The sequence below is a fragment of the Parambassis ranga genome, chromosome 5 (genome assembly GCF_900634625.1).
Source record: "Parambassis ranga chromosome 5, fParRan2.1, whole genome shotgun sequence".
Taxonomy (NCBI): domain Eukaryota; kingdom Metazoa; phylum Chordata; class Actinopteri; family Ambassidae; genus Parambassis; species Parambassis ranga.
In genome coordinates, this window is record NC_041026.1 from 23,301,991 (window position 1) to 23,324,565 (window position 22,575).

Consider the following 22,575-nt stretch of genomic DNA (forward strand, 5'->3'; position numbering starts at 1 on the left):
ACTAACGCACGGTGCCAAAAACGAAGACGAAATGGATTGACACTTTCGTCAACGAATAAAAACGAGACGAAATTATTGATGGAGACGAGATCCAATCAGAGCAAATTTTGTTTGTGGAAAGGGAGGGACGAATCAGGAGACGGCGGCAGAGAGCCAATCAGAAGTGCTCTCTCTGTGTAAGGACGTTGCGCCGCGATGCTGGAAGAAGGCGTACTCATGCATGGTAACACAACACAGGAGAACAGACACACAGACACGTTTAATTTCAAGACAATCAAGACGGTTTACAAACCGTGCGGAGCGACTATCAGCGGTAAAAACAATAAACCTGAAGCGACATTTGCAGACGAGTCATCTTAACTTCCGTTCAAAGATACACGTGACAAAATCTATAAATGAAGACACCGCTGCTGATGGTTTTACAGCATGCGACCTGTTTCTAAGTTGTCACTGAAGTGTTTTGCTGTAGTTATGGAGGATTCATGAAGAAGGTCATGACTGAACAGTGTATTCAGGGAGAGCAGCTCACTGTTCACTGCTGCTTTTGTGAAAAGGTAATAGCAATTAAATAAAGAGATGTTTGTTTCAAATAACACAAGTTAAAGCTGTGCCTGTTTTTATTGCACAATCAAACCTTAAATATTTCATGAAAAATATATATCATAGAATTTTAGTCGACTAAATCCACGGCAGATTTAGTCGACTAAAATTATTTGATATTTAGTCGACTAAAACTAGACTAAAACTTTAAAAATGTTGATGACTAAAACGTGACTAAAATCAAATGACATTTTAGTCACAAGACTAAAATAAAAACTAAATCCGAAATTGCTGCCAAAATTAACACTGTTCCAGCTTTGCTACAGCTGAATATGAAGACAAGGAAGTGTAGCTGCCAATTCCTGTGCCCACCGCCCACTGGTCAGGATCCTCTTATACTGGTTTTACTATGACGGTCTGCTCGCCATCATTGGCTTACCATGAAAGACAGGACAGGAGCTTGGTCAGTGATGCCAGGGAAACCCACTGGAGGTGGTGAACGGACAGTAAAGGAGCAAGTAAAGCAAGAGAGAGAAGCAGATGGAATTAGAGGGAATGCTGCATGCTTTAAGAAACAGCCCTCCCTGTCATTTGGCTGTTCTGTATCATAGCTTACCTGTAGGATATGCGGCAAGGCAGCCAAGGGCAGCAGGTATCTTTTTAAACTTTTGTTTCTAACTGTATCCATTATGTTAGTTGAGGATATAAAGAAACATTCTGTGTTTTCTGAATGTGATTGAACAGGGAAAAAAGGAATTTGTGTTCTGATGCGCCACATAGCTCTGGAGGTGTCTGGAGTTTCTGATGACTGTCAGCAATTGTTCTGTTGCCCATAATGAATGCCCTGACCCAGTAGCTACAGCTTGTCTTTGTTCTGCACATAGCTGCTTTGCAGCTAACATTTTAACACAGATGTTCACTGTGGGAGGCAATGGAAAGCTGGCTCACTCACTGCACAGTCCTACAGCTATTCTGTTTGTAGTCTGGTTTGACACATGTGTGGGTATGTTGGTATGGCTTACCATAAGTTTTGTACAGTACTATATAGCTAACTCTAAATCTCACTGTCTTTTTGTCCTGTTCTAGGAGTCACCCTCAGGGTCTGGAGGTCTTCTAGTGGGTTGGACCTCCTCGCCACCATGAAAGGTTTGGGGACCAACCGTAACAGACACCTGTCTGATTCCTGTGACCCTTCCTCAATCCATTCTGAGGCCCTCTACCCTCAGAAGACCAGCACACTGCCCCGCAGCCCTTACCTGCTGAGTCCCACAATGGACCCCTATGGCACCATGGACCCCCACCTATACCCTTCAGCCAACCCAGGCTCCCTTCCACCAGACTGCATGCTGCCACTCAACAACCAACTGTCCAACAGCAGCACCTTTCCCAGGATTCATTATAATTCTTATGACCAGTCTGACTTCTCCCCTCCTGGGGACAGCATTGGTGGAATAAGTACAGGGACCATGGGGACATCCATGTCCATGGGCATGGGAACAGGCATGAGCATGGCAGGGCTGAGTGGACAAACACCTATGATTACAAGTGGGTCAGCAACTATATCACATCATATGACTAAGAACCAAGCGCCTCCCAGTATGCTGGATTTTGAGAAGCAGCTTCCTGGAGGCCGTGATGGATTCAGCACATTGCAGTTTCATCGAACATCTGCTGTTGCTGCTGACAAGCAGCGTACAGACAGCCCTGGTCGTATTCGCTACATGCTGCACTCAGTGCAGAAGCTCTTTGCTAAGTCCCAATCACTTGAGAGCCACAACATGAAGGGGAATGTCAATGGACGCTCTACTGGCAGCGGTGGAGGCTCATCTGGCACCGAGGATGGAGGGAAGCACAATCGCAGATCCAAAAGTAAAGACCGAGGCACAAAGTCAGAGGCGACTGCCAAGCGGCGGCCACGCTCCAACATGTCAGGCTATTGGAGCTCAGATGATTTGGACAGCAGTGACTTGAGCAGTTACCATAACACTATGGCCATGATGACTCTGGGGCGTCCAACTGGCCATGACAGCCAGGGAGGACAGAGCCGATACATCCACAGCGGTTACAACACAATCAGTTCCTCTAAAAGCAGCCATGACATGAAGTATCAGACACTTCATGGGTCTGGAGGTGGAGGTGGTGGTTTAGGTGTAACAGGAAGTATGTTAATGAATGATAATGACTACATGAAAGGAGGATCTTGGTCCAGGCTGACTATGGGCCAGCCAAGACAGGTGATCCAAAAGGGCTCCGCTACTCTGGACAGGTCCATGCTCAAGTCCAAGTCTTGCCAACAGGAACTCACCTGCAACTACCTGCAGGTTGGGCGAAGGGTGAGTTGACAATAGAGTGCTTGATTAAAATCCAGTATGTTTATTCTGTTGAGTATTTCTGCAGCTAGAACCGCCAAAATGTATATGTATATGTAAAGACACATATTGTTAAAAACAAACCAAATACTTATTTTCTTTACTCAATGGTGCCCAAAGGGTGACTGGAGCAGCACGTTAGGTCGCAGCGGGGGTGCCAATGAGATTCCATGTCGGCGGATGCGGAGTGGTAGCTACGTGAAGGCCATGGGAGACATGGAGGACAGTGACGACTCTGAGGGAAGTCCCAAACCCTCGCCAAAAACTGCTGCTCGCCGCCAGAGCTACCTCAGGGCTACCCAGCAGTCTCTGAGCGACCAGCTACCCCCAAGAAAGTAAGAGAACAAACACAGACAAAGAGAGGGGCTTTACTGTGCAGCACACAATAGCAGTCAAGAATGAGGGAGACAAGTCCCAAAACCAAATGACAGGTCTTTGTTTGCAGCTATGTTTAGTTTGAAAATCTATAAAATCTATATGGAAAGTTCATCTGCCCCTATTTACAGTCTGTGTTCTATGTTCCTATATTTCTTGAATACAGTTGGGTGAAAAGTTAGTGATTGGCCACCTGAAATATGTGGCTATAAAAAAGTGGTGATTTTCAGATGACGCCCAGATTACACAGTAATGAATCCTGATTGCCAAAACCTTCTAACAATCAAAGGAAAAAAAATAAGCCACCCATTCTGTGTGCATACAGGACGGAAATCATCATGGCCAGTCTTACCGTGCCAGTGTACAGGAAAGCACACACAAGTACACACGGTAGTACACATGGTCCACGCTGTGCTTACTCACACATAGAAGTGGTGTCAGACTCCCTGTTGTGGTTCACATGCCGCCTTACTACCTCAGCAGTAATTTACCTTCCTACATTTAGGACCCCGCAAAGCATCAGATAATGCAGGAAACATTAGCGTAGTTTACACAGAATGACACAGTGTGGCTTTTGTTTGCACTCAGCCAGTAAATCACCACAAACTGCCATCACCGTCTGACAGGCTGGGACTGTGCCTTTCTCTTACTCTTACTCTCTATACAAGTTGTATACGCTGGAGATACATGGGCTAAACTAAATCATAGATTTATTCTTCCCCGAAGAAGACATTTTGGAGTTATGTTTCCCTTCCTTGCTTGAATGACTAACCCTAACACCCCTGCCAATTCCTGACCATCCCACCCTACTGTCTTCTGGTCTGATTGGCGCGAGCAGCAGAACCCTGGAGTACACCTTGTTGCAGGGGGAGCTGGATGCCCTGTGGTCTCCGCTCCACAGTGTGTCCTCTCTGCACCAGCTGGGCAGATCAATGAGCAGGTCAGTGATAGGTCCATAAGGCACTTCTCAGGGGTGTGGTGCAAAACACTTCTGTTTGGACAATCTGTCATCAATGACTTTCCACCGCCTCCCTCAGATGTCTGAAAAGTCTGCAAAGTAAAAACTCTAAATGCCAAATTCATGCTCTGCTGCCAACAACCACGGACCTCCCGTAAGCTTGTAAATGCCATCTGCCCAGTGCTTTTAGGTGAAAAGTAGCTGAGGTCAACACTATGCCAATTAGGGAATGAGGGGACATCTGTGTCCATAAACCATGGCATGGCATTTTACTGTCATGTTGCTATCACTGTGTGCCAACAAAGAATGTGTAAAATCTGATTTACTTTGGTCTGATGAAATCTAAACCTGTTCTTTGGCTTTGGCACCATGATGGTGCAGGAAGCTGCGTACATGCCTTGCCTGACATCGCTAGCTTTGCATGCTCACATGCTGTAATGATCGACGCTAAAATTGGAACAGAGGTGAGATTTTGACTGACAAAGGTTCATAAAAGAAAGTGAAAATGAAAGAGATGACGTGTCATCCTTTTATATCTCTTTCAAGTCCTGGTTTGCTGATCATTTTCATTTTCTTCCTTGGTCCTTGCTTCACTTCTGCCTCTGTGTTTTAATATCTATTGTTGTTCCATCATTGTCAAAATAAGTTTTTCTTATCTCACTCCTTTTCCAGCTGTCTTCCATCTCTGAGAGAGCTCTCTACTAATCGCAGCCTAGACAACCTCGACTGTATTGGGGGTTCAGGCTCATCTCTGCCACCCTGGGATGACGATGACTTCAGCCAGGCCTGCAGCACCTTGGGCAGACGTAGTTGCATTGGACAGGTTGGTTAATGACAGAGGTCAAATATGAATGTATCTCTTTTTTTTTTAGCAGATATTTCTCTGACATGTTTAAGTACATTTATACTTACACGTAATTTACATCACCGATTAGCTCATAGCAAACTTTCTGCCTTCAAATCACCAGTCATTTTCAAAAATCCCTTTGTCTGCCCTGAGCTGATCTCATTTCCATAGAATGTATTAGCATGTTCACAGCTACAGCTTAAATAGCTGTAATAAATGTGCTTCCAGTGAACAAAGAATCTCTATTTTCCGGCTGTATCTCATATTAATTTTATGAACCTAAGAGCCAAATGAGTGACATTGATAGTGTGAAGGCTAATTCATCTACACACATAAGAGCTATTAGCCTCCCAGTGACAAGGTCACTGAGATGATGAAGAACAACAGTAAAGTGGCTCTGATCATCCTCAATGAAAAGAACTAGAGCAGGCTATTAGTACAGGATTTGTACCCAGTCTCTGACAGGTCACTGAATTACAGCAGACTCGTCCAGCATATGCTTGAAAGTGCAGCAGCACACCATAAAAATGCAATACCTATAATATCTTAGACAAGGCGTTTTTTTTTTTACTTTTTCAACAGGATTCATTTCACAAGTGATACCCAAGACTTCTGCACCACTGTGTGTAGGTGTAACCACCAGATGCTCTGCATTATTAGTTTGTTCTTTTGTGCTACCTCTCATGCTTTATACCTCCTTCCATTATGAGCTGGTGGATCATCAAATTTCACCTTTGTGACTCTTTTCTGTCAGTAATTAGATATCTGACAGGCTGGTTCTTACTCTCCAAAAGAAGTTTATTCAACATTATATGAGCATCCAGGTACTGAAACATATTAAAACTGTATTAAAATGAGGTGTCTTGACTTAAGGGTTTTTTCATTTATTTTCCTGTAAGATGACAGATTTTATACAAAATAAAATGTGTTTTCATAGAAAAAAAGACATCATGTAGAGACCCACACTGGGAGGAAACAGCAGGAGAAGTGCTGTTGTCCTGGCTTGCATAACTCTAGACTGGTTGGGACTAATTATAACTTTTCACACTTTTGATACCTTTGGGTATTATCAGCTGTGTTTCAAATATAAAGCCTGCACTTTGCAGACACTCTGAGCCCACACATGCAGTTACTGCTACATCTGTGCCAATCATGTCCTTTCTCCTTCCAGCTACGAGACCTGGAAAGGAGCCATCAGTATGAGGACCGCAGCTCAGAGTCTACGTTCAGAGATTCCCGTTCCTATTCTCAGGATAACTCAGAGCCTCCGGATCTGCCCATGCCAACATGCTTCCGCTCCCGCAGCCACAGCTACCTGAGAGCCATCCAGGCTGGCTGTTCCCAAGATGACGACACGGCATCCATAGACTCAGCCTGCTCTCCGCCTCTGGCTGACAGCACTGTTCGCACCTACAGCACCAGCACTGGTGAGTCACCAGCTGACAGATGATAAATAATAATAATATGGGGGAAAAAATTTTGCACAGTTTTCAATCAACAGACTGATACTCAAACTGAATGTTTCTGTTTTTCATTTTCAAACCTTGAGGTTTTATTTGCAAAACTTTCACCCGTAACACAACCACATGAGGACCACATAAGTTCTTGTTTTTCTTTGTGTTCTCCATAACATTACTCTAAATGCTCTTCATAGCTAATTGGTCCTTGATGGGGGGGACACTAGTCCTCCAACATGCACATAGCAGCACATTTAGCTCAAATGCAGCCCTTTTTTGCCCATGCTAGAAGACCTTCCTACACAGTGGAAGACATGGAAAGAACAGTTTGGCTCTTACCTGATAGCCACAGGCTTGGACAAAGCCCCTAAGGAGAAACAACTTGCAATTTTTCTTCAACGTTTTGGGACAGACAGACCACGCATCCTCCCCAGACACACAGGTAACAATTTGTAACCAGCCCCTTTTCCCCCTCAAAAGATTCCATCACGTCATGGACTAAAAAAGAAAATATATTTATCCAGACAAAGATATAAAAAAACCCAACACCCTGCATGCCAAGTGAGCTTAAACCTTCCCTGACAGCCAATTATTAAACCAGATCACACAGCTTCTCTGAGCAGACATTACTGTGCGTCTGTGCTTGTCACTGAGATTTGCTTGCTATCTTGATGTTGAGTACAGATGTGTGCTGGTGCATGACATGTGGCTGCTCCCTGAGCTTGCAATTAAAGTAGAGCATCCACAAAGTGGCGCTCTTCACCACACTCTTTAAATACCACTGAGCATATGCTGCATCATCTGTGGGGTTTTTCAGTTCTGGTTTGGTATTGAAGTAAGTAAGGTTCAAATGAGAGTCTGAGCTCTAGTTTGTTTTGTCGTTTTCATTTGATTTTATGTCTCTGAATTGTTTCATAATTTTTAGATGTGTTTTTTATATTTCGAAAAAAAATATAGTTATTGGTGCATGAATGTACTTTATGTGTAAGCTTATGTCTAGCGAGTTTCAGCCCACGGACATGAAAACGTGGTAGTAGCTTTATCTTACTGATAAGTCTCGCCATCAATGATGTAGTTGCTGTTATTATATGGAGGGAAGCGCTAAAATCATCAGAAAGACTGGAGGTGTAGGATTTTCCGAGGCGCTCCTGAAGGCATCAGCAGCCCTGCCACCACGCCTCCCTCGCGCTCAGAGGCTTTCCAAACAAAAGGCAACCAAAGCAAAGCAAAGCCGGCTTTAGTCCTCCACACACAGCAGCGACACTCCGCTGACAGCTGCTCTCTGAATAGCTGTGCTCTGTACTGAAGACATCACGGTGCTGTGAGCAGAGTGAGTCATTTACGGTTTTTATGGTCAAGTGCTAATGTTTTTAAACTCCGCTTGTGTTTTTTTTTCTTACTAATGTTACTTTGTTGGCTCGTTCGATGACTGGACGCTGTTTCTACGTTCCTTAAGCCTTACTTTTACTTTCTAACTTATTTTTACTAATAGTTATATTGTTTCTAGTAGTGCACCGTTCCTGTGAAGGATCCTTTCTTGTGTGCAACGAAGGCAAAATAAATGTTGCTCCCACTGTGTGACTGTCATGGCTGAGATGCTCCACCATGGGAGCCAGAGTAAACTGCATGCAGCTCATCATAAATATGGACAGTTAAATGTAGTCACATGTCTTCATTAAAGCTTCTTCTTCTTCTTGGTTGCTGAGATGGAAAATTGGCCCTCACGGGGGATTATTTGAGATCTGCCCCACTTTTTATGCCTCATGGTGGCTTGTGCATTGCAACATGGATTAAATCCCATTTTGAGGTCATGTCTAATAAAAAAGACAGCAGTTTTGTAGCTGTACTGTTTGTAGTAACTGATAATTCAGTGGGATAATGATGTGATAATTTAGTAACCATTAATAAAAAGGTGTTTTTTTAGTATTTTTTTGTCATGTTTGGATTAAACAAAGCAGATGGGCTGGGAAGTTGGCAGTGATGCTCAGCATCACCTTTTGTTTTTTTATTGTTTGTGCATCTAATCTAGCTCCAACTGAACAACAAAGGCTTTTGTTTATTGTTACCATTGCATTAGTCTTTCAGGATTAATCGGCCCAAAATGTCACCCCCAGCTTAATCGGCTACTTGATCACAGTTATTGAGTTTGTTTGATCACTTTTGGACATATCGATGATTATTTGTGTGACTTGAATAACGACATTGGAAGCAGAATGGATGAATTCACTGATTGACACCCAGGTCTGTGTACTGAAAGTGTTTAGTGAGACCACGTGTACACCACCATTTCATGCAAACTGTATTAAGCAATATATGTGTGTAAACAATGACCACTTTGTCTCAGTTGGCCACTTGGCAGCATTCCTGTCTGTCGAGATGTCAACATACAAGATGTTCCACAACAAACTAAATAAACTAAATATTCAACCTGGTGCTTGTCATTCAGGACTACAAATTAGAGACAGACTGGCACATCAATTGCTGATATTACTGGCCAATATTGGCCTATAGTAGACATCGGTATCGGAGTATATGTCGACTGTTAAAACACTGTCTGCTGCACTGGAAGCTGTGCACATCAGAGCCACACAGAACAGACACCAGTAGCATCAGAATGAAGCGAAGCTAAATGTTTTGTGAAATTGATTGCTGGAAAATTAACTGGTAACTCTGTCAATTTCCTATAACCCTGTCCCTGTCATGGTTCTCTTGCTTAGCATGACTGTTTGGCAGAGCATAGTAGCAGTAGTGGCTGCTATAGCATAGAAGATTTCAGCTATTGGATTTTTTTAACTCAGTTAGTGGTGTTTTTCTGCAAGAGTCCAGGATCAGTTGGGCTCCGCTAAAAGTATGTGTTATGCCACTGTGGGAACTGTGGCTGGAAATAATCTTTCCACAGTCTCCATTTACCAAACGGTAAAATACCTCCAAGAGTGAGGAGGCCACTATGCTGGCTCTAACTAATGTTTTATCAAAGTGTCATGTGGTGTGTGTATGTGGCCAGTATTAGTATGCCGATGCGTCACTGCGATAGCTTTTTAAGTGATTTGTTGTAGTTAAATGGGTGATTGAAGTGCGGTCATGGGGTTGTTGGAAGCTGCTTTCAGCTTCTGTAATGTCTCACAGCTAATTGTTTCCTTGCCTTGAAAATTGCCTCTGTGAACCAGAGATTGCAGTGGACAACATAACCACTGTCCAGATGGCCTGAAAACAGCAGTGCTCAGTGCCCACTCCAGATTCCACTTGAACATTTTGGCACAAAGTACTTTTGTTGTTAAACTGAAGAGCACCCATTGTTATTTTTGCTGAGCAGGCCCCCTTTACACAGATTTAGCTTAATTGAAAGGAAACAGTATTTGGCTACATGTCCATTTTTTATTGCTCTGTTCTGTGGTACTGACGAGTGCTTCGGTTTAGAAAAGGCTTTGTTGGCATGCTGTTGTCAGAAACCGTTACACATTTTAAGGATGAGCTTTAGGCTTGCTCAGCTGTGTTTGTCTGTGTTGCTGAGTTCTGTAAAGTAAGCAAGTAAAGAAAACGGTCTGATTAGAGAACGTGCCACTTACTGTTCATCTGTCTGCGGGACATTTCTGCATCGGTGCACTTTTCCTGCTTATGACAGGCATTTATAATAAATCAGCGACATTCTGTTTTCTCTGCAGTGCAACAGCCCCCTTTTTTAGCTTTGCTGATTATTCTGTATATACAGACCAACAGTGTTACTCCATCAGTTGTTAGAAGGTGGTATTACATGAGGATATGGGAAGGGTTGCTGGATATTAGCACTGGTACAAGGTACACCTGAGATGATCATGTATTTGTATTGTTCTGGAGAATTAGATGCTGCTCTGATGTCAGAAATGTTGCATAAATCGTCGACTAACCCATCCTTCTGCTTTTTGACGTGTCTGATGAAGTTGGTCGTTGTTGATCTGGCATTGTTCATCCTGATGCCACACAATCTGCTGTTCACTTGTTAGCCGTCTGTTTGAAGGGGTCACTTCTAAATGTTATCACAAATGGCACAGCTGCAGGAGAAGCTGCCGTCTCCATGGTCTCTGTTGATTTGAAACCTGTGGCTGCACGCACATGTTACGTTGTGTAAAAACATATTGTAAAAAACGAAAATAAATATTTCCATGAAATAAACATTGTTCCTGAGTCATGACACCCAAAACCAAGTCAAGTCTCAAGTCATCAAGGGCAGATCTAAGTCAGGTCACAAGTCCCTGTTTGTGCAACTCGAGTCTGAGTCTCTGACTCGAGTCCCCATCTCTGCCAATTACCCTCAGAGGAACACAAGTGCCTGTACCAAAATCAGTACTATGAGCTAACCGATCAGCAGACTAGTGGTTCCTTCCTACAGATACAGTATCATGAGATTCTGCAACATAATAGTAGGTCATTGGCCAACATATTTAATTGTATTGGTATATTTGTGACAAGATAATATCATTTGATTGTGTTTTCATATGTATTGTGTCCAGCTCTAATCTCAGAGGCAGATGTCAGACATGCTTGTAGATGATTTAGAGATGTTTTTGTGGGTAAAGCAGATTCTGGTGTATAAGGCCAGAGGGTGAATCCTGTTCAGAGGGACAAAGGCATGATGTGACACTTGGAGAACTACAGGACAGGTGTCCAAACACAGAGATGCAACCACACACACACACACACACACACATCATGCAGAGTCACACTGACAGTTATCCTGCTGGTTGTTTGGGTACAGCAGTGGTGTCACTTTATCAAATACCTGTCATGAAAGTGACATCCCTGCTCTGTCCAGCATGCACCTCTGTCATGAGGAAGAGTGTGGACCTTTTCTAAAGCAGGGATGGTGGTCAATGCCCATGGATTATCCATGGTTAGTGACAGTACAGCTGTCATGTCCTGTCCTTATCATGTGAATTTGAGGGACACAACTTTTTGACTAGCAGACAGGGATTGTGTAGTTACGGGTGTGTTTATAACCCTAAGTGCCTCACGGTGACTGCCTTGCCTTCTCATACCTTTGTCTGCTCATTACTTACTCTCATTATGATTCTCCTGTGTGTAGATGGGCCAGGTTAAGAGTGGTTTAGGTGTAGTCCTTAGTGTTTACAAATGATATCAGTGATCTGGCTTCACATTCCAGTGAAGCCAGAACAAGTACAGCACTGTTACAGCAGGGACGAGGGCATCAGTGGGGAAACTGTGTGTGTGTTCAAACACTTGAACAGCAGCAGCAAAACATGTAAGTAGAGCCAAACTTACTCCGTTTGAACTTTATTGATTAATCAACTCGTGCTTTTCTAAGCAACAGGGTGTTAGGGGACCTTTGAGCTAGTTGAATTTGCTGTAGGTCTGGCTGCTGGAGCTCCTTCCTGTAACTGACAGCAGTTTGACAGCGTACCTCCTGACTTGAAAGCTTAATGTGCCAGAAAGCTATGAATGAGGTCATAGGAGTTTTGTCTTGGGTCATGTTGTACACACACATAAGAGATAAAGCTAAGAAGTGGATTAAGATAAACAACAACCCTTTTGTTTGAGTGTTTTCACAGCAGCTCACATGTTTCCTGCAAGGCATTTTGAAAATCCTTGATGACTTGTCAAGATTTCTGACCACAGCATTCACCGAGGCATAAACGATGTCTCCCTCTCTGCTGCAAAGATTCATTCAATCTTGTTCTATACATACAATATTTACTTAATATAACTATTTAGTAGTTTAAATGGCCTCTTTGAAAACAGGCGTTGGTATTTAATTGACATGGTATGCACGGAACTTAGGCTTTTAACTTCTCTCCTGCTCTCCCTCAACACTGTGTTGTCTAAGGATTTGTTGCACTGGTTCCAACAGATTTCCACTGTCTTTATTTTACATTGTGTGGTTTCAAATAATGCATCTGTTTGAGGGATGATATAGAAGGTAGGGTTCATAGTGTGACAGTAACATTCTTTTTAGATTCAAAGTCTTAGTGGCACAGTGGCACTCTGAGCCTATACTGTGTTTGTAGCAGGAGGGGATTTCTATGCAGTGTCTATTGTGGAGTCCTTCATAGAGATTTATTTATGTGATTTGCATGAGAATTTTTCCATTGCTGCCTGTCCATGTGTTCTGTCAAGTGGATCTTTCATAAAAATAAAAATAAATGTGGCATTGGAAACCCCTGTCCAAAATGTTGTGATCTGTGGATATCTATAAAATGGCAATAAAGTCATTGATATGTTATTGACAAATTATTTCTATTAATATAGACCACACTGCTTCTTTGGTTCATAAAGAGAATAAGTGGTTGCCCTGCCATTGAACAATGTAGTCCAGTGGTCAGAGGATGGAGCAGTGAGTGAGGATGTGTGATCCTTTTTTGAGCAATAAAATCTGCTTTGTACATTGCATGATGGATGGTTGCTATGTGGATTTAAAATTTCCAGCTGTAAAGAGCTCAACTTGAGGTTTTTAACCCTGTTCCCATGTGAACAAAAACTAAGCAGTAAATAAAACAGCCCAGCAGTTGTCACAAGTATCCAACTGTTTTTTATACTTGAACAACCATTGAAGAGAGTGCGTAATGCTAAGTGTTTATCATACTGCGTAGATGGATTTCTCTGAGTGGTCTCTCTCTCTTGTTTGTGTTATGGACTGTTATGGTCCAGCAGCTAAATATTTCTCTCACCACTCAGCCATGTATGGTGTCAGGAGTGAGATGGTCAGCACTTTGCTTTACTGATTTCATAACCTGTCTTATGATGGAGGCTTTGAAGTGTGGTGTGTGTGTGATTTGATTTGAAGTCACCTGCATAGGATTGTATGTTTGTTCTGGTTTCTAGCAGATTTGATTTTCCATTTTATAGGATGATTCCCTGTTTCTGCTGGGATTCATGTATTCATGTACAGCTGAAGATTTGCTGGAATGCTGAGACAATTTCTCAGTTGGTTCTGGGAATCACTAGCATTTATCCTCATCATCAGCTGTCTTAATTTTCTCTCTCTTCCCTCTTTGTGTCTTTAGTCTCTACATGCATAACCACATGTAAGAAGGCCGCTCCTCCACCGGTGCCGCCCCGCACAACCTCCAAACCCTACATCTCGGTGACTGTACAGAGCAGCACAGAGTCAGCCCAGGACAACTACTTGGATCAGCAGGACAGGAGGTCGGAGGTTAACAGCCAGTCTAGCCACGCTCACAGCAACTCCTCTGACAGCCTTGACAGCACCCGTGCCAACAGCCTGGCCCGGGGTATTCCTCGCCCTCCACATATTATCCCCACTCCCATTGCTACCCCAAGAGAGCCAATTATCCCAGCCACAGCCAATGCGTCCACTGAGACAAGTGACTCAGTAGTTCAGCATGACTCCCTGAAATCAGGATTTAATAAAGGGAGTCTAGCAGCAGAGGAGCCCATAGTAGCCCCAGTACCCAGGCGGAAACTGTCCTCAATAGGCATACAGGTAGGCCAGCTACACTGATGCACTATACTGAAAGACATAGTCATGGCAACATTATTTGGAGTGTAACTCTTTTGGTCTGTTGAGTTTGAATCCAGGAAAAAAGATCCCTGATCCATGTCTTAGTGTGTCGCCTCAAAGTGTGCTTGCAAGCTAAAGGTCTCATTACTGTGTACTGCCCTCTGTCATTACAGCTGGCTGTCTATCATTAGTGCTGGACGTATGCTGTATGAGGACAAAAAAAACAGATTTTTGCTTTTTCTCAACCATCACTTTCTGCACAGTATCGGCTGTAATAACAGAGTTTTTATCCTTTTTCCAGATCCTTCACATTAGTTCTGGCAATTATTATTAAATTTTATTAACAGCCAAAGTATATAACACACATTATGATCTGGATTTTTCAGTTTTTCTGCTGATGTTTTGGTTTTGGAAGTTTGAACCTATAAATAAGATTGTGATCCTGATGTTTTTTTCCCTTTTAACTCACTTTTTGTTATAATATTGTTTATTAATATTTAAGGTTGACTGTATTCAGGAAGTTCCACGAGAAGAGACCCCACCACTGGCCAGATTTCAGTCAATTGGAGTACAGGTGGAGGACGGGTGGCAGTAAGTCCTCTTCCTGTCCTTGTAACAACGTGAGGAATTTATATTATAGCCACACACACACTGCTCTGGCTGTTCCTTTCCATTTTACGGGGGCTTTGTGAAAGCTTCCTCATTGTCTTTGTGTGCTGTGTTTTGTGATGTTGAAGTGCATTCCTGACTATTTAAAGATGTCCTCCATGCCTGTGTGAGATGCACATTGAACCAGGGTGACTCTAGGAGTTGCAATTTTATTAAATCTGATTAAACTTACATTTGAAATCAGACGTTAAAAGAAAAACCTAAACTGAAAGCTATATGTAATTCTTAACATAGATTCTGTTTGATTAGACATCTAAAAGACACATTCTTGAGTGAGGGAAGTCTTTAAATATGTCTTTGCTTATTTTTCCTGTGTGTTGCGGTGTTTTGTTTTGTTTTTTTTGGCATTCAGTGCTCGTGATTTTTGAATGCCGGGACTTACTTGGGTATCTCTGTTTTCTTACTTTAACTTTCTGCATTTTGCGTTCTGTACGTAGCAGCTGCTGTTTTGAGTGCTGTCACATATTTCCCTGAGATAACTATCTGGATGGGAGTTGCTTAGTGTACTTGTACTTTTCACAGAGAACATCGACCACATTTTTGTTGATGCTGTGCACACACACTTGTAGACTCCCGGCTGTGTCAGTTTTAGTTCAAGGATTACCATGTCCCACTTCGGCCTTTTGCTATGCATTTTTAGGCAGTCATAAAATGTCATTATCTGACTGAACCACTTCTTATAAGCATTTCCTGAGTGATTACAGGAAATGGGAATGATATTCAGTCAGGCTGTATTCATATTAAGCCTGTTCTTCCATTTGCCATGTGGAAAAAAGACTAAACTCCCAGTGCTCACAGAGCAGTTGATGCTAGTCTGAGTGCACTATCACCATGTCTCTGATAGATCCTGTTTGTTTATAATTATATTGACCAGCAGATTGAAACTAAGCAGTGCTTATTGTTCCAGGAAATGAGATCTGATGCTTGAATAATTTATTGTTTTGTTTGTTTATGTTGTGCATAAAAAATGTAATTTCTTGTTCTACCAGTTAGGCCCTTTTGTTTGAATGTCATTTTTTTGTTTCAGACTCAGTCGCTCCAGCAGCATGGCCTCAAAACAAGAAACAGACTCAGACACACAGGACATCCCCATTATCACCCATATCAGTAATGCCAAACCCTTTGAGAAGAAAGTCATGGTCAATAGTGCCAGTCAGTCTATGAGCTCTCCTCCTGGACAAGACTCTTTAGACAACGGAGACCCTACTGGTGACACCTCCTCACCGCCACCCCCCAGACAGATCCTCAACCGATCAACCACACGAAGCAGCTCTTCCTCTTTCTCAGAAACCCTGGACCCAGCACTGGACCCATCATCTCTGCCACCTCCAGACCCCTGGCTGGAGAGTGGAAATGGGAGTAACAACAGTGTCCCACAAAGCGGAGGAGGAGGGACGCTGTGCCGGAGAGACGGCCACTGGTTCCTGAAGCTGTTGCAGGCGGAGATGGGCCGCATGGAGGGCTGGTGCCAACAGATGGAGCAGGAAACCAAAGACAACCAGCTCTCAGAGGAGGGTAAGGACTGCATGGGGTTCTCATTAGAACTCCTGGTGCTTTTGAGCCAAATAGATCACCAACCCATGATTCCATGCCAGGTGGTGGAGGCTTCAGGTCACAAAATGAAAGTAGATTTAGGCAATAATTTTCCCAAAGAATTAGCAGAATGTGTGAATCACAGGTACAAGGATAAAGAACTACGATTTAAAATGTGCACCCTGGAAAGAAACATCTAATTACTAAACATAAAATTCTATTACAAGTGGCACTAATGGCAGACTAGAGCTAAGAAGTACAGGAGCCTAAATCAGCTTTAAAGTCTGATTGTTATTGAACACCTCCAGCAACAAAGTGTGGTTGTTCCCTGGATACAACTGGCTTCTTTTGTGTGGAAATGACACCTGAGGCGTACAGTCATTATTTCCTAGTGTTACAACAATGGCTGTGTGATCTGTTATTTCCCAGATATGGTATCCTATTGCATTTCTTAAGTTGGCATCACAACAAGTCATCATGTGCATTCCTTTTGAATGAACCCTACATGTTGAGCCTTCCTCCAGAGTTCTGCTGGTGTCTGATCTCAGGCCCTACAATCGTTCTATCAGACACACGCAGCATGGAAGGGATGAGGCGGTAATACCTGGGGTTACCACACACAAGCAGGCCTGTAATCTCCAGAATTACACAAATCTAGTCTGGAACTGATTAAACCTCCAGATTAGATTAGTGCTTCAACATCAGCCCAAAGCATACAGCAGTGAGTACACATGCAAAGACCCACTGCACAAACAAACAAACAGTATGCAGGCTTTGGATGCTCACTTTTTTGTCATGAGCCTTTAATCAATACATCGACTCCGAGGGAGTGTTGTTTAGTATTTTTAGAGATGCATGTTTTGAATGAGACCTTTCACAGCATTAAATCTGATGATGATCTGCAGTCCAGAGCTGGGTCTCACCACACAATAATCACATTGCAATAACTTGCAAATCCAGTGATCACGTAGTCCCAGTTTTTCCCCAGCAGATGTCTGTCCTGATTTTGACAAGCGTAGTAACCAGTGACAGACAGAAGGCAGTGTACTATCTATATAAGCTTTGATTCCTTTAGAGAGGATCACATTGTCCAATACGCTGTAATCCCCTTCATGCCACCCTGCGGGGTCTGTTGGGCAGACACCCACCTGTATCTGTGGGACCAGTTATTGTAGAATGATCACGTATTCATGTTGTTTTTCTCTTTCTGTAGTGCTGGGGAAGGTTCGCAGTGCAGTAGGAAGTGCTCAGCTTCTAATGTCACAGAAGTTCCAGCAGTTCCGGGGACTCTGTGAACAAAACTTGGTGCGTATATCAACTTTCTTTCACACTTCTTCTCTACAGGTTTGAAACTCATGGCCCAACCAAGCAGAGTGTTATTTTGTTTATTGTGTTGTCTGCCAGAACTGTTTGCCTGGCTAATCTTGAAGGATTTCACAGAAATGAAATGATACACAGAATAAATCATGGGGACACTATCAGCACAGAATACAAGGAGATTATAATAAGCCCATAAGTCTTTGTGCTCAGGTGAGGTATTAGCTAAAATGCCTTTATACAAACTATAGCAAACTACCAACACATAACGAATACCACCAAAAGTAATGCACATTGCATACACAAGATATTTTTTCCCAAAATACCTGGTTTGGGATCACAGCAGTGAGTGCAGCTGATTAAATATGTTGGGGACAGCACAAACAAAGGCCTGCAGCATTAAAAACAGCGGCTGAGTCAAAAGTTGTCAGGACAGCATTACTTTATATCTGTCGGCCATATCTGCACATACACCAACAACAGAGAGGAGCCTCTTGTTTGTTGTTTTGATTATTTTCCCTTAACATTGTGAGAAACTTTTATTCCCCTGGATCAGTGTACTGGCTTTTTCAGGCAGAGATCATTTTAAGTCTTTGTTATGTTATTGAAAAAGAATACAACTAAATCTGCTGTAATCCTGTATTTTGAGCTTATGTTCTGCTGAGCCCAAGAATCGTGCTATTACACAGCTCCCTCTAGTGCTGAAGATAAAGAGAGCAGCACTTGTTATTGACGACACTGATATTAGTACCAGAAGACAACTACTACTAATACTAGTGCCCAGTTTTGCTGATTTAAAAATTAAAAACACACTGCAGTTTCATTTTTTAAAAAAATGTTTTCACAGTGCTTAGTTAAAACAAGCCTCCCTACACTCTGTACTGACTGCACTGTTTGAGCAGCCTGGAGCTTCTGCAGCCTGATTTGGGCTTCGCTCCCAGTGGTGGCTCCAGCTGAGGTGAAACAACAAAGCACCAACCTCCTCAGAGGTCACACTAACAGGCTACATGTGAAGAGAAGTAATTGCATCCACTGCCCTGATTGTCACATTGTGGACACATCTAGGACATTTTTAGATAATAGCCCAGTTTTTGCTTAAAAAATTCTTTACGGTTTTGGTAAGTTTTACTTTTGTGGCAACCATGGCCTGAAAGCAGCATCTGTTTTCTACCACTCTAAAGCTAAACATCCATTTAAACACAACATAATGCATTTTTGTCTCTAAACCCAGACATGACGTGTGACACTTAAAACTTTAAACTGTTAAAATGGACTATAGTATGGGGCTTTTAAAGGCTAATTTGTCAGAAACTACTGCCTGTTTTGTATAAAGTCTTCAGGACAGCAGCCCAGAAGTGAGAGATGTGTAGTGGTGTAAAGGCTTCTGTTTAGTCTATATGGCAGACAAACAGGAAGGCAGAAAGGTCAATGAGGTATCAAAATGGTATCTTGCTTGTACTTAAGTTCTGAAATGACACAGCCTATTGTGGAACTTCTTGTTCTTCCCTGTGGAATTCACTCTTCTTTTTCATTGTTATTATGTTTTGCTTCTTCTCAGAATGTGAACGCCAACCCGCGGCCCACACCCCAGGACCTTGCTGGTTTTTGGGACCTTCTGCAGCTCTCCATCGAAGACATCAGCCTCAAGTTTGATGAGCTCTACCATCTCAAGTCCAATGACTGGCAGCTCATGCAATCTGCGGCTGCCCAGTCGCCCCCTGAGCGGAAGGTACTTCCCACCCCTGCTGCCCAGTGCCCTGGCTGGGGTAGGAAAGCCGCCGAAACCGGCCTCTCTCCTCCCACCACCACCACCATTTCTCCCACTCTTTTTTACCCCCCGTCCCCGCGTGGGATGAACTGTTATCAGGGCCTCCCTGTCCAACTTTAAAGGGGCCGGAGAGATCCCTCTAGACATGCATGGAAAAAAATCATCTCAAAGAGGGCGGCTGAGGCGTGGAGCCCTGCTTTGAGCATGCATGTTTTTTTTTTTCTTTTTGATGCGTGTGTGCTGCAGTGGAGCATGGCTAAGATGCATTGGCTAGTGTGGCAGAATGCAGTCTGACTTTTGCTCTTTTAAATGTTGACGTGTGTGTTGATTTGTAAGTCCGTGTTGTCTGTGTTTCTGTGCATGTGTCAGGTTAATGAATCTGTTTACTGGTAGAGGAGCCTTTGCTTCATGTAGCTTTTCATGTGCGTCTTGTGATTCTGTAAAATCCAACGTGGCCATCAATTCATGTTACCATTTCATGTCTGAAGACTGTCGTGCAAATGACAAATGTTTTTGTTTTGTTTGTTTCTCAGTGTGTACCTGTTTTTGTCTATACTCTGTGTGTCTGTTTATTGTTTGAAATCACTAAATGTTATTTCAAGCTTTAATGAAAACAGTCAGCTTTGGAAAAATGTCTTCCAACAGTCCTGTCTGCTAAACCTGCTAAACAGTTGAGGACAGCTTACCTATTACATGCTCTCACTGTCTTTTCTCCTCTCTCTTCCATTCACACATTGTTCTTCCCCCTCTGCCCGCCTCTGTCTGACATGTGTCATCACTCCAACACCACAGGACGAGGAAAAGGCGGCCCCTCCGGCATTAAAGAAGCCTGGTAAGCCTCGACCAACGCTGGGCCGCGAGAAGAGTGCAGACTCTTCATCCACCTCTTCTTCGGCCTCGGCAGAGAAGCAGAGACAAGAGGCCCGCAAGCGCCTGCTGGCTGCTAAGAAGGCTGCATCGTTTCGCCAGAACTCAGCAACTGAGAGCGCGGACAGCATCGAAATTTATGTCCCTGAGGCCCAGACTCGCCTCTGAGAGAGGATGTGCAAGGACAGATAAGTGGCACTGAAACACCTGGATGAAGAGGGCTCATGAGCTATTCTCGGTTTAGATGGAAGGGAGACTGTGGGAGAGGAAGGTTTGGGGTTTTTATGACACATTTGTAAAATTATAGGCTGGTCCTGGTGGAATCAAACAATATTATTTAATGAATTAGAAAAAGAAACTCTTGTGGACACAATAAGAAGCAGGAGACTCCTCATTTGAGGCTGCCATTAAAAACCTCAGCTGATGAACTTTGTAATTTCTTGTTACTATTCTTGATATCATAAAAAATTGTTAATGAAGGTATTGTTATGATGACAATTATATCCTAAAGAATCTATATGAAGACTGTTTTAAACTTTCCTGTGTAATGGCTATAAGATCTATATAGTGGACAGAAGGCGACGCTTCTGTCTCCCATCGTCCTGCTCTCTTCCCAGATCATTGGCCATCTTGTAGCTTTGCACAACACCGCCTTGTGGCCATCACAAACACTGCACACACAACACACATGTATGTCTTCCTTGTATTTCTTTACTTTATTAATCTTTTGGTTTATATAAGAATCCATTTAGATCAGGACTGTCTGAATATTTCTGGTATGATGAAACAGGAAGTGAAAGGTTATTGATGTAGTTTCTAGCACAGTGTGTGTCCTTCAGAATGTTTTGTGTCAAAGATTTTAAACACTGAGAGTGTGTTTAGCTTCTTAATGCTTTTGAATGAACGTTAATCTCATCCTACAAGTTTTTTTTTAGTCAGAATGCCACAATAATTAATATTATTTTATTTTTAGGGGAAACATCTTTAACTCCTTTCAGCCTCTTTTCCTTTGCTTGTCATGTTTGCACTACAACTGCTCATACATATATTTCTGCATTTTTTCTGTTTCATCTGTTTAATACTTCTTAAAGTGCTTTTATTAACCTTAACATTCAGCTTATACATCTCAAATCTTTTATCAAAGTCATGCAGCAGGTTAATGTTTTCAAAAGCACTTTTGATTCATTTTGCTTCCTGTCGCTCCACAAAAACATCAATCCAGCTTCTGTGTTACCATTATTGTTTCCCCCACTGAACAGTACACAACATACCTGCACTTTTTTATTCAGAGAACAATTTTCTAATTAAAGCATTACATACATCAGCCATTGTGTTTTCATCATTTATTCAATCCTGCTTGCTTTTATTCCCTATATTTCTGTCATTGAAGCATAAGCCAAAGATGAATTCACTGTTTAAAATTCATCTTGTGTGTGTAAATGTCAGCATTAGGGACCTCAGCGGTCAACTGTGAACACAGAAGAAGTGGACTGTAGCCACAGTAATGTTACTGTGCATTACAGATTGAACATTTTATTATATGCACATGGCCGGAAGTTTGACCGGAACAGCTTCATTCATGAGGACAACACTGGTTATGTTTGAATTTAAAAGAGGCATTGGTATTATAAGAGGTCATTCATCCCTGCACGTTTGTTCAGTGTGCAAGGAGTGATTGATACATTTGTGTCCTTTAGTAGGAGGCCATTTCAAAAAAAGTGGTATGTTATTTTCAGCAATGTCCCCCTGCCATGTTTGCACACTTTAGGGTCCAGCAGTCATCTGTTCTTTGTGGAAATTAAAGAAGTGAACCACAGTAATCCACCACAGCATTCAGTCCTGATTGATTTTCTCAGACAGTGCTGATTTACAATTGTTTATTTAAAGTAAGAAATACATGAAATGTATTAAGTCCAAACTCTGCTGTATAAAGTTGACCTGCATTTGCATGTGATTCGTGCTGCAGCACTCCATTTTATTTGTATGTTTTTTTTTATTATATTCGATGACAAAATCAAAGAAGCAAGACCTCTTAATCAAAGTACAGTAGATTGACTTTAGGATTTGTTTGCCTGTCTTCCACTCACATTTGGCGTTTTCCACATGGTAAGCAAAACCAGCTTTCCTGTCCTAATTACGGATGCTAAACACCACTGCTTTGGCTTCTGCAGTGCCTCTTTCTCACCCACTGTGACCCAAAAGTGCAGCTTTGAATTGGAAAAAAAGCCCAATAACAACCATTCATCTTACTGTTACGTCTTGGCAAAGGCTTTCTCTTGATGGCAGACCATTGTTTGCCTGTTGTGTTTGCCTGCTGTGGATGACTCAGAAAGGAAAACGACTCAGGGGTGTCAATAGTCGGTTCTCTGGCTGCTGTCAAAACCCCCCTTCCATTTGACTGGGGTGGATGGCTTCGTTAGCA

At 42.6% G+C, this 22,575-nt stretch overlaps 1 protein-coding gene across 2 annotated transcripts; it reads left to right on the forward strand.

Moving 5' to 3' along the window:
- The first annotated feature begins 1,679 nt into the window (after nucleotides 1-1,679).
- On the forward strand, nucleotides 1,680-21,423 carry dlgap4b (discs, large (Drosophila) homolog-associated protein 4b). 2 transcript variants are annotated; one of them, XM_028407057.1, is made up of 12 exons: nucleotides 1,680-2,873; nucleotides 3,030-3,244; nucleotides 4,123-4,224; nucleotides 4,915-5,065; nucleotides 6,261-6,516; nucleotides 6,836-6,988; nucleotides 13,542-13,981; nucleotides 14,502-14,590; nucleotides 15,696-16,183; nucleotides 17,415-17,506; nucleotides 19,077-19,247; nucleotides 20,079-21,423. In XM_028407057.1, exons 1-12 carry the CDS (start codon nucleotides 1,680-1,682, stop codon nucleotides 20,319-20,321), a joined length of 3,594 nt encoding a protein of 1,197 aa, XP_028262858.1. In that variant the 3' UTR covers nucleotides 20,322-21,423. The 2 variants fall into 2 exon arrangements, with proteins under 2 accessions (XP_028262858.1, XP_028262859.1); XM_028407058.1 differs by lacking the exons at nucleotides 4,123-4,224; nucleotides 6,836-6,988.
- The last annotated feature ends 1,152 nt before the right edge of the window (nucleotides 21,424-22,575 follow it).